The sequence below is a fragment of the Sebastes umbrosus genome, chromosome 10 (assembly GCF_015220745.1).
Source record: "Sebastes umbrosus isolate fSebUmb1 chromosome 10, fSebUmb1.pri, whole genome shotgun sequence".
Classification (NCBI taxonomy): Eukaryota; Metazoa; Chordata; class Actinopteri; order Perciformes; family Sebastidae; genus Sebastes; species Sebastes umbrosus.
Window position 1 is genome coordinate 5,197,164 of NC_051278.1, and position 14,768 is coordinate 5,211,931.

General features: G+C 43.1%; 1 protein-coding gene across 2 annotated transcripts; it reads left to right on the top strand.

The window, feature by feature from the left end:
- Nucleotides 1-64: 64 nt before the first annotated feature.
- LOC119495544 (zinc finger protein 135) lies at nucleotides 65-14,548 on the top strand. 2 transcript variants are annotated; one of them, XM_037782154.1, is made up of 3 exons: nucleotides 65-456; nucleotides 10,128-10,868; nucleotides 11,300-14,548. In XM_037782154.1, exons 2-3 carry the CDS (start codon nucleotides 10,291-10,293, stop codon nucleotides 12,228-12,230), a joined length of 1,509 nt encoding a protein of 502 aa, XP_037638082.1. In that variant the 5' UTR covers nucleotides 65-456; nucleotides 10,128-10,290; the 3' UTR covers nucleotides 12,231-14,548. The 2 variants fall into 2 exon arrangements, with proteins under 2 accessions (XP_037638082.1, XP_037638081.1); XM_037782153.1 differs by lacking the exon at nucleotides 65-456 and adding an exon at nucleotides 4,815-4,952.
- The last annotated feature ends 220 nt before the right edge of the window (nucleotides 14,549-14,768 follow it).

Sequence of the window (14,768 nt, forward strand, 5' to 3'; positions counted from 1 at the left end):
GTACTGAGGGTACTTTTACTACACTGTACTTTATGGTACTTTATATGTGAAGTACTACTGCTAATATACTGCACTACATTTATCTGACAGCTGCCGTTACTGTTACTTCTATTGATTACTGACGGGGTCTACCAGGTCCTGGACCAGGGGGGGCCCTTGGTTCAGAGGGTTTGGACCTGGTCAGACTCTGACAGACTGTTTACCTGCAGCTGTCAGTCAAACACGTTCAGGTGAGTCTGGAGGTCAAAGATCTTCAACACAGACGGATGATCCACACGTGACGAACGGCTGTTACTGAGAATCATCAGCTGACCCCAGAACAGTTTACTGAACTCTGTCCACAGATCAGTTTATGATCCGCAGGAGCCTCCGGTTAGTGGAGACGAGTCCAAATCTGGTCTTCATCTGGTCAACAAGTCTCAAGTCCACCGAGTCAACGTGCAGGTCCAGTTTCAGGTGAGACAAGTCCAAGGCTGCAGTCCTTTCCTAACCACTTCTCCTTGACTTTGCAGAGTTTCATTCACTTCACTTCCCAGAATTCATATTCATTCATTCATTGCACATCTTATTCCTCTGTGGTGTTGTGCTGAGGTGAAGGCAGAGGGCGCCGCCTGCTGGTGACTCACTAACCGACATGTTGGAGTCATCTATTATTATACATTATTACACGGCTATGTTGAATACTCAATTCTGATTGGTTAATCACGGTGTTCTAAGGTCTGTTATTTCTTTATAACAGACCGTTACTATGGGCGCAGTTCTGATGTCAGACTCTGGAGGACCGCTTTTGTGTCAAATTATTGATTTCTTCAGTAAGTAGACGTGTAATAAGTGGGATAAGTTACAGCGAGCCGGTCATTATTGTTTATTGTATAATGATGATTGGCTCGCTGTACATTATCCCTTACTTATCTAGCATACACTCAGTGGCCACTTTATTAGGTACCTGTACAATCTAATGCAGCTCAGTACATCAGCTCTAACAGATGTTAAAGGGACTGTTTGTAACTTCTTACACGTATAAATCCATCCGGGTCGGTGTGCCATGCGCGCTAGCGTGTGGCTATTCAAACTCCAACACAAACTACACGGAAGCACCAAAACTGCAAAGTTATATCTAGTGAAGCCCGTCTCTTAAACAGTGTTGGCCGCGGTCGGAGGACGTGGGGGAGACCGTAGCTTTGGTCTCCAGGGCCGGAGTCTCTGCTTTACTCTGCTCCTCTGCTTGCCTTCACTCACACGCCGCGGTCGTTCGCGCTATTTCGCGCTATTTCGCTCCACTCTCACGTTTATGCGCGTACACTCCACACTGCAGTAGAGTTAGTTTAGCTCTGAGAAAATCTAGTGGATGTACAATGGACGTTTGTGCATAAATAAATGCTGCAGCTCCTCCAGACCGACAGAGGTTTCCCGTGTCTTGTGAAGTGACAGGGCTCCGCAGCGAGAAACGTTATCGTCTCCGACCAGGTGCCGGTGTCTCTCCTGTTCCCTCCGGCCGCGGTCGGGAGGCTGAAGCAGGAAAAGCCAACACTAGAATCAGCAGTGACTCATGGAGAGACCTTCGTCTGGTCAGCTAACATTACTGCCAAGCAGCTGAAATATAGAGTGATATTGTGGTTTTAGCTGACGTGTGTCGCCTCACTGTTTTGAGCGATGCTCGTTCATGTGTATGTAGAGTGACTTTCGTTGACTTAACGGCCACAGGTGTCGCTGTTAACAAGCATTTCTGATTCTTACAAACAGTCCCTTTAACAGACTGATGGGATTATTTGTTTGTTTTATGTGTTAGGTATTTATTTTATGGTTTATGTAAACTGATCTGAGATGTGACTAAAATGACTTTTTTATTTCAGCTTAATGAAGAAACATCTATCTGTACCTTTCAGTTCCATTGAAGGGTTAACTGAGACCCAGAATGTTGTTTGAGCTCCATATTTGTGTCTTGTAGTCTCGGATTGTGTCACAGTTTGATTCCAAAGTTAAGACAGAACTTCCATTCACAAATCGATCATTTCCATTCGGCTACACAGCAGGCAGTGAATGGCGGGAACCTCAGGCAGCCCTGTGACTGTATTATTAAAACTTTGAATTCTGTCAAACTGAATCGATAAGTATTGTGCTATTTTAGTGCCGAATTTACCAGAAGCCTATGGGGACTGTAAATGTCTGCTGATATGATCATTAGTTGTGTGTAGAGTAGATTATGATGCAAGATTATATAAAAATCAGTGATTTTTCAATGGAGTTCAACATGCGCTACGAAAACGTTACTTATCTCAGTTATTCTTCAATGAAACAAACCAGAGATGAATAGACTGATACTATACATTCATGACTCAGAGTGGAATTAAAAAAAAATACTGATTATAATCATAAAACACGAGTTTTATTCGTTAGAAACCGCTCACTCTCCATCCTGTTAGATACACGGCTCACATGCAGCATGTTCTGATGTAATGTGTTGATCACGAACGAGCCGGTTCAAAGAGCCGGCTCTTTTAAGTGAACGATAAGAGCCGGCTCCCGTCCGAGAGCCGTTTTTTTATTTTTATTTTTTATTAATGTGTGAAAAATGAAAATTGTGATAAACGTTATAAAAATATAAAAAAAATTATCTGTAAAATATGTGAAGAAAATAGTGAAAGATTTAAGGAAAAGTAATTGTTAAATATGTGAATTAGCAGAATAGCAGACAAGATGAGTAACAGTCAGAAAACGAAGCAGCACGTAAAATTATGATATTCTGGAAATTATTACTTATTATTATTAAAGTAAAAAATGTGACAAATATTAGAAAAGTATCCAAAATTATTTGTAAAACATGTGAAAAAATGTCTGAAAATTATGTGATAAACGTTAGAAAAATATCCCAAAATTATCTGTAAAATATGTGAAGAAAATAGTGAAAAATGTCAGAAAAATATTAGAAAAATGTCCAAAAAGTATTTGTTAAATATGTGAAGAAACTAGTGAAAAATATTAGAAAAATATCTAAAATTATTTGTAAAATATGTGAAAGAAATAGTGAAAAATATCAGAAAAATGTTAGAAAAATGTCCAAAAAGTATTTGTAAAATATGTGAAAAATGTCTGAAAATTATGTGATAAACGTTAGAAAAATATCCCAAAATTATCTGTAAAATATGTGAAGAAAATAGTGAAAAATGTCAGAAAAATATTAGAGAAATGTCCAAAAAGTATTTATTAAATATGTGAAGAAACTAGTGAAAAATATTAGAAAAATATCCAAAATTATCTGTAAAATATGTGAAGAAAATAGTGAAAAATGTCAGAAAAATATTAGAGAAATGTCCAAAAAGTATTTGTAAAATATGTGAAAAAAATAGTGAAAAATATTAGAAAAATATCCCAAAATTATCTGTAAAATATGTGAAGAAACTAGTGAAAAATGTCAGAAAAATATTGGAAAAATGTCCAGAGTTTTAATAAAATATGTGAAAAAATAGTGAAAAATGTCAGAAAATATTAGAAAAATGTCCAAAAAGTACTTGCAAAATATGTGAAACAAATAGTGAAAAATATGTGAAAAATATCCAAAATTATTTTTTTAAATATATGTGGGAATAGTGAAAAATGTCAGAAAAATATTAGAAAAATATCCCAAAATTATTTGTAAAATAAGTGAAAAATGTCTGAAAATTGTGATAAACGTTAGAAAAATATGCAAAAATTATCTGTAAAATATGTGAAGAAAATAGTGAAAAATGTCAGAAAAATATTAGAAAAATGTCCAAAAAGTATTTGTAAAATATGTGAAAAAAATAGTGAAAAATATTAGAAAAATATCCCCAAATTATCTGTAAAATATGTGAAGTAGCTAGTGAAAAATGTCAGAAAAATATTAGAAAAATGTCCAAAAAGTTTTTATAAAATATGTGAAAAAATAGTGAAAAATGTCAGAAAATATTAGAAAAATGTCCAAAAAGTATTTGTAAAATATGTGAAATAGCAGAATAGCAGACAAGATGAGTGACAGTCGGAAACGAAGCAGCATGTAAAATTATGATATTCAGGAAATTCTAAGGTTTAGTATAATTATATTAAATAATTTAATTGATATATGTGCACACACACTAATCATAGGTCAAAACAGCTAAAGCTAAATTTGGCTGAATTATAAAAGGCAGAAGTGGTAAAACAAATAGCCGTTTGGGAGCCGAAAGAGCCGGAGATATATATTTTTTCATAGAACTTTATTCCAATGCCTTATATTGCTGGGCAAGATAATGATACTTATCATCAAAACGATATAACAATGTCTATCGTATATATTTTTCTAAATTGTTTCTATCACGATATAAATTAGAACTGTATTTAAATAACTAATTTAGTGGGTGGCATTCAATTTGATCTTGTCTCTGGAATCACAAGTTAGTCAATACTTGTGTAAAATGTAGTTATTCTCAGGTTGGGGGTGAGTTTGAAGGATCTGAGAGCAGCTGAATTGTCATTCAGTGTGTTGTTAGAAATCTGTCCCTTCACTTGGTGGTCTTGCTCTTCTTTGGTGAGCTGAGCTAAATGATCTGGCTCACTAAAAAGAGCCGGAATTCCCATCACTAATGTTGTCAAGCTTCACGACACCTCGCGATATTTAGGCACAATTTATGGGATTTTAGTCCGCCAGCCAATCAGATTCGATGCGCAGCAGCTCAACCAATCACAGAGCGGAGAGGATCCGGACGCTCCGCCGCCTGCTGCCGCTAAGCAGCCGCAACGTCCCATCCACTCTGCCGGGCGACCTGCCGCTCTGCCGCTCCGTGCCGCGCCGCGCCGCTCCGTTAGGCTCGTTCCAGCAGCGGTTGCTAGCCGACGGGCTGCCGCTGCTCTCCGGTTGGGATGTGACGGAGCTGCGGCGGAGAGAACCGACTCATTCTCACCGAGGGCCGAACCGGAACCAGCAGCACCGTTACGTGACCGTTACGGGTTGAACCGTAAGTGTTCGGTCTGGAAACGATCTTCGTGATTTGACCGGAAAACGGAGTGTGTATGTGTGTTTGTGTGTGTGCGTGCGTGTGCGTGAGTGTGTATGCGTGAGTGTGTATGCGTGTGTGTATGCGTGTGTGTATGCGTGTGTGTGTGTGTGTGTGTGTGTGTGTGTGTAGAATACCGGGATAAAGCCGGTAAAGCTGACAGACGCGGTGACGCTGCTGCGGTGACAGCAGAGAACCAGAGAGGAGAAGAGGCCTCTATATTTACTGATGCTCCTCTTCATCCTCCTCTCTCTCTCCTCTCCTCTTCTCTCTCTCTCCTCCTCCTCCTCCTCCTCCTCCTCCTCCTCCTCCTCCTGTTCTTCATCCTCTTCCTCTCTCTCCTCCTCCTCTTCTTCCTCCTCTTCCTCCTCCTCCTTCCTCCTCCTCATCCTCCTCTTCCTCCTAGTCCTTCTCTTTATCCTCCTCTCTCTCCTCTCCTCATCCTCTTCTTCCTCATCCTCTTCTTCCTCTTCTACATCCTCCTCTTCCTCCTCCTCCTCTCTCTCTCCTCCTAGTCCTCCTCTTCATCCTCTTATCCCTCTTTTCTCTCTCTTCCTCTCTATCCTCCTCTTTCTCTCCTCCTTCTTTATCCTCCTCCTCTCCCTCCTCCTCCTCTTCCTCCTCCTCCTCCTCCTCCTATCCCTCCTTTCTCTCTCCTCTCCCTGCTCCTCCTCTTCTTCATCCTCCTCTTCCTCATCTCCCTCTTCCTTCTCCTATCCCTCCTTTCTCTCTCCTCCTCTTCTTCATCCTCCTCTTCCTCCTCCTCTTCTAAATCTTCTTCCTCCTCCTCTTCCTCCTCCTCCTCCCTCTCTCCTCCTCGTCCTCTTCTTCCTCTTCCTCCTCCTCTCTCCTCCTCTTCTTCATCCTCTTCCTCCTCCTCTTCTTCATCCTGCTCCTCCTCTTCCTCCTCTTCTTCCTCCTTTTCTTTCTCCTCCTCTTCCTCCTCCTCTCTCTCTCCTCCTCTCCTCCTCGTCCTCCTCTCTCTCCTCCTCCTCTTCCTCATCCTCCTCCTTCTCTTCCTCCTCTCTCTCCTCCTCCTCTTCTTCATCCTGCTCCTCCTCTTCCTCCTCTTGTTCTTCCTTCTTTTCTTCCTCCTCTTACTCCTCTCTCTCTCCTCCTCCTCTCTCTTCTCCTCTTCCTCCACCTCCTCCTCCTTTCTCTCTCCTCCGCTTCCTCCTCCTCCTCCTCCTCCTCTCTTACTCGTCCTCCTCCTCCCTCTCTCCTCCTCGTCCTCTTCTTCATCCTCCTCCTCGTCCTCCTCCTCCTCTTCTTCATTTTCTTCCTCTTCCTCCTCCTCCTCTCTCCTCCTCTTCTTCATCCTCCTCCTCTTCATCCCCCTATACCTCCATCTTCATCATCTTCATCAGACTCTAATATCCCCAAATAAATATCTAGAATACAGTTTTAACTTTAATTTTGTTTTATATTTTATTCAGTTGTATTATATAAATATATTACATATACATTATAATGTACATTTTATTTAACCGTTTAGTTTACTTATAATTATTTTATTTTTTATTTAACCGTTTACTTTATTTATATTTAATATATTTTATTTAACCGTTTACTTTATTTATATTTATTTTACTACTAGTACTTTTTTACTGTATATGTCTAGGGCTGCAACTAACCATCATTTTCATTGTTGATTAATCTGTTGATTATTTTCTCGATTAATCGATTATTTGGTTTGGTCTATCCATTGGTCTATTCATTTCATATATTTTTATTTAACTGTTTACTTTATTTATATTTAATATATTTTTATTTAACCGTTTACTTTATTTATATTTAATATATTTTTATTTAACCGTTTACTTTATTTCTATTTCTATTTATTTTTTATTTTACCGTTTACTTTATTTCTATTTATTTTTTATTTAACCGTTTACTTTATTTTATATTCCTTTTTATTCAACCGTTTACTTCATTTACATTTATTTTATTTTTTTATTTAACCGTTTACTTTATTTTATATTACTTTTTATTCAACCGTTTACTTCATTTATATTTATTTTATTTTTTTATTTAACCGTTTACTTTATTTACATTTATTTTATTTTTTTTATTTAACCGTTTACTTTATTTATATTTATTTCATATTATTTTATGTTATTTTGATCTGACCATGTTTTTTTATTTTGAAGGACAATCCCGCGTACTTCCGTTCTTCGCAACCATTTAATCCTTTTCCCACAATGCTTTGTGTCCACGTCCGCTGCTTCCTGTTTATTGTGACCGTCTCCGCCGGTAGAACCGAACCGTTTTCTGCCTCCGCGCCGCCGCCGAAGGCTCGGTGAGTAACCGAATCCCGACCCGGTCCACCTCACTGCTCCGGTTCGCGGGTTTTTAATCCGCTGGCTGCTCTTTTATTCTGACAGTTTTAGTTTGAAGGAGGAGAGAGAGAACCGTCCGGAGCTTCCTCATCATCACTGAACCTGAGCTCCGGCCGAGCCCCGGAACTCCACTCACAAAACACGCTATTTGAGCCCTCCCTGCTCTACCACAAACACAACATGGTTAATAACACCATATGAGACATTTTACCAAACAAAATAACCTATTAATAAATTCGGCTATAAAAAAAAACAAGAAAAATAAGTAAAAATTAGTAAAATATCATGTTTTGTTAATGGATGCGCTGTCTGCAGCCGCCCTCCTCCGCGGGATGCGAGCTGGGCATTAATGAGCATATATGTCATATATATGAGCAAATATCTCACATATATGTTGAAATTAGATATTAGTGAAGTGCTGCAGGTTTTATTGAATGCATGCTGGACTGAACCGGGTCAGAACCGGTTCGTCTCTGTGTCACCTCGGCAGAGATCCCGGCCGGATGGGAGACACTGAAAATGACCGTTTTTTTGAACGGAGTTCGGCGAGGCGGTCTGGCTCGGTTCATGTCGCAGAGCGCCCTGATGTTGGTATGAACATCTGGGGAGCTCACGTGACGTCACGAAGCTCATATTCACCCTTTTATTAATCTGAAGATTTCTCTCAGGAGGTCAAAGGTCACCTGTCTTTATTATTATTGACAGTGACATCACTGACCTTATATGTTCAATAATAATTCATATAACATATCCAGTGATTCTGACTTTTACATTTGTTCTTCATGAATCTCTAAATGTCCAAATAAGGTATAAAAGCACATTATTTTATTATTATATTATATAACAGGTGATTAGTTTCCTGTAAATTGATTGATCAATTAACGGGCTGAACGATTTCAATATTAGCTCTGATATGATGATGGTGATGAGACAGAAACACAATATTCTTTCCTTGTATATTTATTTATATTTATTAATTTGTGACATCACTGACCTTATATGTTCAGTGTGTTTTCTGAATGTCTAATAATTCATATAACAGTGATTCTGACTTTTTTTTGACCGGTCTCGGCAGATGGTCGCCCACCCAGAGCCCAGTTCTGCTCCAGCTTTCTTCCCACTAAACAGAGAGTTTTTCCTGGCCACAGCGCGTTTGGTGGATCTTGTTGGGTCTCTAAACTATGGTGTACGGTCTAAGACCTGCACTATATATAAAGCGTCTCAAGATAACTTCTGTTATGATTTGACGCTATACAAAAATAAATTGAATTGAATTGAATTGAATTTTGCATTTGTTCTTCATGAATCTCTAAATGTCCAAATAAGGTATAAAAACACAGATTATTTTATTATTATATTATTTAACAGGTGATTAGTTTCCTGTGAATTGACTGATCAATTAACGGGCTGAATGATTTCAATAATAGCTCTGATATGATGATGAGACAGAAACACAATATTCTTTCCTTGTACATTAATTTTTATTTATTAATTTATTTATATATATAATATTCTGAGTGTAGCTGGCACACAGACGGGTGGCAGGTTCTGTAGACGTTGTTCTGTAAATGGAGTCAACAGAATATTGATCGGTGATCGGTAATCAATCAGTGCTTCTACGTGTTAGTTACAGATATTAAAGTGAAAATCATTTATATCAATATATAAACTTCTTTATACTATTATACGTCTTTATACTACTATATACTATTAGCTCATTAAGTATTAGCTGATTAATATATTCATATTATATCTGATTAATATAATATCACAATATACCTGTAGTAAAACTATCATTATAATATATATCACAATATATATATATATACATATATATATATATACAGTATCATAATATACCTGTAATACAACTACCACTGTCCCCTAGTGATTGTCCCGTATTGATCTTCCCTTAGTGATCGTCCCGTAGTGATCGTCCATATTGATCGTCCCGTAGTAATCGTGCCATATTGATCGTCCCGTAGTGATCGTCCCGTAGTGATCGTCCCGTAGTGGTCATCCCATATTGATCATCCCGTAGTGATTGTACCGTATTGATCGTCCCGTAGTGATCGACTCGTATTGGTCGTCCCTCAGTGATCGTCCATATTGATCGTCCCGTAGTGATCGACCCGTATTGGTCGTCCCTCAGTGATCGTCCCGTATTGATTGTCCCGTATTGATCGTCCCGTAATGATTGTCCTGTATTGATCGTCCCGTAGTGATCGTCCTGTATTGATCGTCCTGTATTGATCGTCCCGTAGTGATCGTCCCGTATTGAGCGTCCCGTATTGATCGTCCCGTAGTGATCGTCCCGTAGTGATCGACCCGTATTGGTTGTCCCGCAGTGATCGTCCCGTGTTGATTGTCCTGTATTGATCGTCCCGTAGTGATCGTCCTGTATTGATCGTCCCGTAGTGATCGTCCCGTATTGAGCGTCCCGTATTGATCGTCCCGTAGTGATCGTCCCGTAGTGATCGACCCGTATTGGTTGTCCCGCAGTGATCGTCCCGTGTTGATCGTCCCGTATTGATCGTCCCGTATTGATCATCTCATAGTGATCGTCCTGTAGTGATCGTCCTGTAGTGATCGTCCTGTAGTGATCGTCTCGTAGTGATCGTCCTGTAGTGATCGTCCTGTATTGATCATCTTGTAGTGATCGTCCTGTATTGATCATCCTGTAGTGATCTGCTAATGAACTGATAACAACAACATCTGTATATTTATAAATCTGAGACCTGTGAGGGCACATGCTAACATCTTCGTCTTCCTCGTCTTCCTCCACCCCACCCCCCAGGGCTGTAGTTGCTCCTCTCCCCCCCCCCCCCCCCCCCTCCCCAGGGCTGTAGCTGCTCCTCTTCCTCCCCCTCTTCAGGGCGGTAGCTGCTCCTCCTCCTCCCCCTCCCCAGGGCAGTAGCTGCTCCTCTTCCTCCTCCCCGCCCGGCCTCCTTCAATTCAGGATGGAGGACTCGGAGACGGAGCTGGCGGTGTCGGAGTCGGACACCCTGGGTGCAGACTTCATCACGGTGGAGCTGGACACGCAGCCCATCGAGTACGTGGTGAAGTGGGCGGAGGTCGGCTCCAAGTTCACCATCTCCTGCGTGAAAAAGGACTCGGATGACCCGTCGGACCTGACGGCCGAGCAGCTGAAGATCGAGACGGATGAGGCCTTCTTCGCTCCATACGAGGAGGTGTACCCCTGCGAGGTGACGGAGCAGAGCGTGGAGATAAAGACAGACTCTGATGAAGACGAGGAGGACACCGAGGAGGAGCAGGAGGTGCTGGTGGAGGCGGGGAGCAGCCAGCTGGACGGTGACGTGGACTCGGACCAGGCCGACTACGAGCCGACCGAGCGGCAGTACCGTTGCAGCTACTGTGGGAAGTGTTACAGCCACGCCTCCAGCCTCTACCGCCACCAGCAGACGCACACCGGGAAGAGCGTAGGGGGGCTGCCGCCCACCAAACGGGCGCTGGAGCCGACGCATCAGGAGGCACGCTATACCTGCCCCCACTGTGGGATGAGCTTCAAAGGCAGCAGGTGGGTAGAAGCACAAACTCATGACTGAACCATCGATAACGAATCAGTTATTTAGAATTATATTTCACAACATACACAAACATTTACTAACTTTTCTTTAATGATGACGTCCTTGTTATTTCCTCGTTGTGTCCGCGTTGTACCCTCGTCTTGTCTTTGTTGTTTCGTCGTCATTTCCTCGTCGTTTCCTCGTTGTGTCCTTGTCGTGTCCTTGTCGTTTCCTCATTGTGTCCTTGTCATGTCCTGGTTGTTTGCTGGTTGTTTCCTGCTTGTTTCCTGGTTGTGTCCTCGTTTCCTTGTTGTTTCCTCGTTGTGTCTTCGTCGTTTCCTCGTCGTTTCCTGGTTGTTTCCTGCTTGTTTCCTGGTTGTTTCCTCGTTGTTTCCTCGTTGTGTCCTCACTCTGCTCGCGGTGTGTTTGTGTTTCCTGTCAGGATGCTGGGGAGTCACCTGAGGCTGCACGGGAAGCGGCGGATCCACCCGTGTAACATCTGTGGGAAGGAGTTCAACCACAGCTCCAGCCTGTCACGCCACCGCCTCATCCACAAGAAAGGAAAAGGCGACTCCAAGGATGCCGCCGTCGGCCCTAACGCGGGCGCCCTGCGCCGCTCGCTGAAGGCCGGCGGCAAGAACAAGAAGACCAAGAGGCAGCAGCAGAGGCAGAAGCAGCAGCAGCAGCAGCAACAGCAGCAGCAGCAGCAGGAGCAGCAGCACGTGGCGACCGCCATCATTCAGAGTCATGGCGGCGATAAGTTCTATGCCTGTCCGCAGTGCGACATGAGCTTCAGGACGTCCACGCAGCTGTCCAAACACCAGGTGACCCACGTCAAGGAGCTGCTGGACAACTACACGCCCGGCAAGGAGAACCTCGGCGAGACCTCGTCAGACCTCAAGATCCGGCTCAAGCTCTGCTCCCGAGACAAGCCAAACTTCTACACTCTCTGCAAGAAGAACCGCCGCCGCCGGGCGGGGCGGGCCGCCAAACGGGTCTCTGCCCCCTCCGAGGAGGAGGATGGGGGCGGAGCCGTTCGCCACATCTGCACGCAGTGCGGGAAGCGGTTCAGCCACGCTTCAAGCCTGGCAAGGCACCAGCAGACCCACAGGGCGGGGGACGGCGGCGGCCGGGGGAAGTTGCAACAGCACCACCAGCAGAAGCAGCTCCACGTCAAGACTGAACTCCCTGCCGCCAAGACCAAGACCTACACTTGCGCCGCCTGCAACAAGACCTTCATGCACTCGTCCAGCTTCTCCCGCCACAAGAAGGCCCACCTGGAGGAGGAGCAGCGGGCCCGGGTCACCACTGCCAAGCGCCGGAAGAGAGTCGTCTTAGACGAGACCGCTCCGCTGGAGTCTGACTCCGAGTGACGTCCCCCGGCTTTGGACTGGGGTCTGGACCTGTTCTGGGTTGGCTCTGAATCAGCACTTACTGGTTCTGAACTGGTTTGGGGCCAGTTCTGGAAAAGTTCTAATTTGGAAAAGTTCTGGACCAGTTCTCCTCCAGCTCTGGACCAGTTAGGGACAGATTCTGGGCAGGTTTTGGGAACTGGACCCGGTTGATTCTTCTCTGGTGTAGATAGCAGCAGGACATCCATATATGGTCGTATGGCGGGGGGATCTCCACATATGGTCATATCCATATTTGGTCATAACTGGCCGTTAGCTCTTAAGGATGGGATTAGATTTAAAGTGTTACCCTAGCCCCGCCCCTCCTCCACCTGTCCGTCAGGTTGCACACAGACGCTGTTCGCTGTCATTCTGCCCACTTTGCACTCCATTTCCCATCAGCCCCGGGACCTGTCAGTGTGATCGCTGCCTGTCAGGATCATAGAAATAGAGTGAGAGTAGAACGGACGGTCCGTTCCACTCTCACTCTATTCCTACGGTCGGAACTCAGAACGCAGAGCATTATGGGAAACTGAGTCTCCACAGATAAGATTCATAACAACAATAACAGCTGTGGATCCAGTTTATTTACGACTGTACGGAAGTTTATTAACGACAAAAAAACAAACCCCGCCCCTCTGCTCCTCCAATCAGATCACAGCGTCTCTCTGTCGTCATTATAATTAAATTCATTCATTATTATTTATATTAATATTTATTATAATTATTAAAAAAGTGTCAGCTGATAAAAGCTGGAGTTATTTTTGTCGTTACTAAACCTCCATACAGGTCTGATTTTGTGCAGGTCTTATCTGGTTCAGGTCTGATCTGGTGCAGGACTGATCTAGGTGCAGGTCTGATCTGGTTCAGGTCTGATCTGGTTCAGGTCTGATCTGGATCGGCTCGTCTCCAGGTTTGTTTTCTTTCCTCTGTTACATCACTGCTCAGAGTGATTGTGATTGGCTGAAGTTCTTCTTGGTGCAGCGCTCTGATTGGTCAGATTTTTCCTCCACATTAACGTTTGCATGTAGACTATGACCTGCAGCTGGTCGGCCATGTTTGTAGTTTTTTGGCGGTGTTGTGGAGGTCGAAGGGGAAACTGCACTACTTATTTATGAATTTGGAACAATGTTGTAATATATAAATATAAATATTTAAATGTGACTCACGAGTAAAAAACAAAAACCAGAGGGTCGAGCTGCCCTCGTTACCGTAGCAACACCGCCGCCACCTTCATTGTTTAGCGTCGTCATCATCAAGCAGACAGGAAGCGACTCCAGCAGACGTCCAGTTTTTCAAAGTTAAAGCCTCCAGACGAGCTTATTAAAAAGACAAAACAATCCTGTGAAGTAAAATCTGAAATTCAGAAAAACAAAAGAATTGAAATGCAAAACGACGTCTGTCTGAGAAAAATAATAATTGATTTAAAAAAACAAACACAAAGCAGCTGTGTCCTCAAACGTACTTCTGAAGAAATCTGGAATCTAACGTTGTTTTTAATGACCAATTAACAGACATTGAATTATTTAAAGACTCTAACGGACGTCCTGGACCAACCGTGGACCTCCCCAGCTTCACCTCCTGTTCCTCGCGAGCCGTCTGACGGCGGTGGACACTTTGACTTTGTGAATAACATTTTACTGTGTGATTGGATTTGACTTAATTTAATGGTGACTATTGTGTGTGTAGGAGGCAGACCGTCACTACGAAGCTCCCGTAGCAAATACAAAGAAGTTCCTCCTCCTCCTCCTCGTCCTGCCCTTCATCCTTCTCCTCCTCTTCCTCCTCATCCTCCTCCTCCTCCTGCCCTTCATCCTCCTGCTAGTCTTCCTGCCCTTCATTCTTCTCCTCCTCTCCTCTCCTCTCCTCTCTTCTTCTTCCTCCTCCTCCTCATCCTGCTGCTGCTCCTCCTCCTCCTCCTCCTCTCCTCTTCATCCTATTCCTGCTCCTGCTCCTGCTCCTCCTCCTCCTGCCCTTCATCCTTTTCCTCCTCCTCCTCTCCTCCTCCTCTCCTCTCCTCTTCATCCTATTCCTATTCCTGCTCCTGCTCCTGCTCCTCCTCCTGCACTTCATCCTCCTGGTTTCTGTTGTTTCAGTTTCGGGCCTTAAAGCTGCCGTTCTCCTCTTTTCCTCCCAGCTGTTTGCATCTGGATCCACGTTGTGTTTGTTTCTCTTCGGTTGGTGGTTTTCAGCTTCAGCTGCAGATAGAAGGTCGTTCATCGTTGTATCGTGTTTGCCAATAGAATAAAAACCCAGTTGACATGTTTTGTCTTGCGTTTTGTAATAAACCTTTAAAAGAAGTTTCCTCCGTGTGCCTTCACTCAGTCAACCTGCTTCACATCTATATGGAAGTCCAGCTCTGCCAGTTAGTATGTCAAAAAAGGTCGAGGTATAGTATGTCGAAATATTTTACCAAAAAAAGTCATAGAATAACATGTCGAAAAATATGATAGAGTATACGATAATATTTTATGATTTTGTTTGACACACTATACTATGACTTTTTAATGAAATATGATT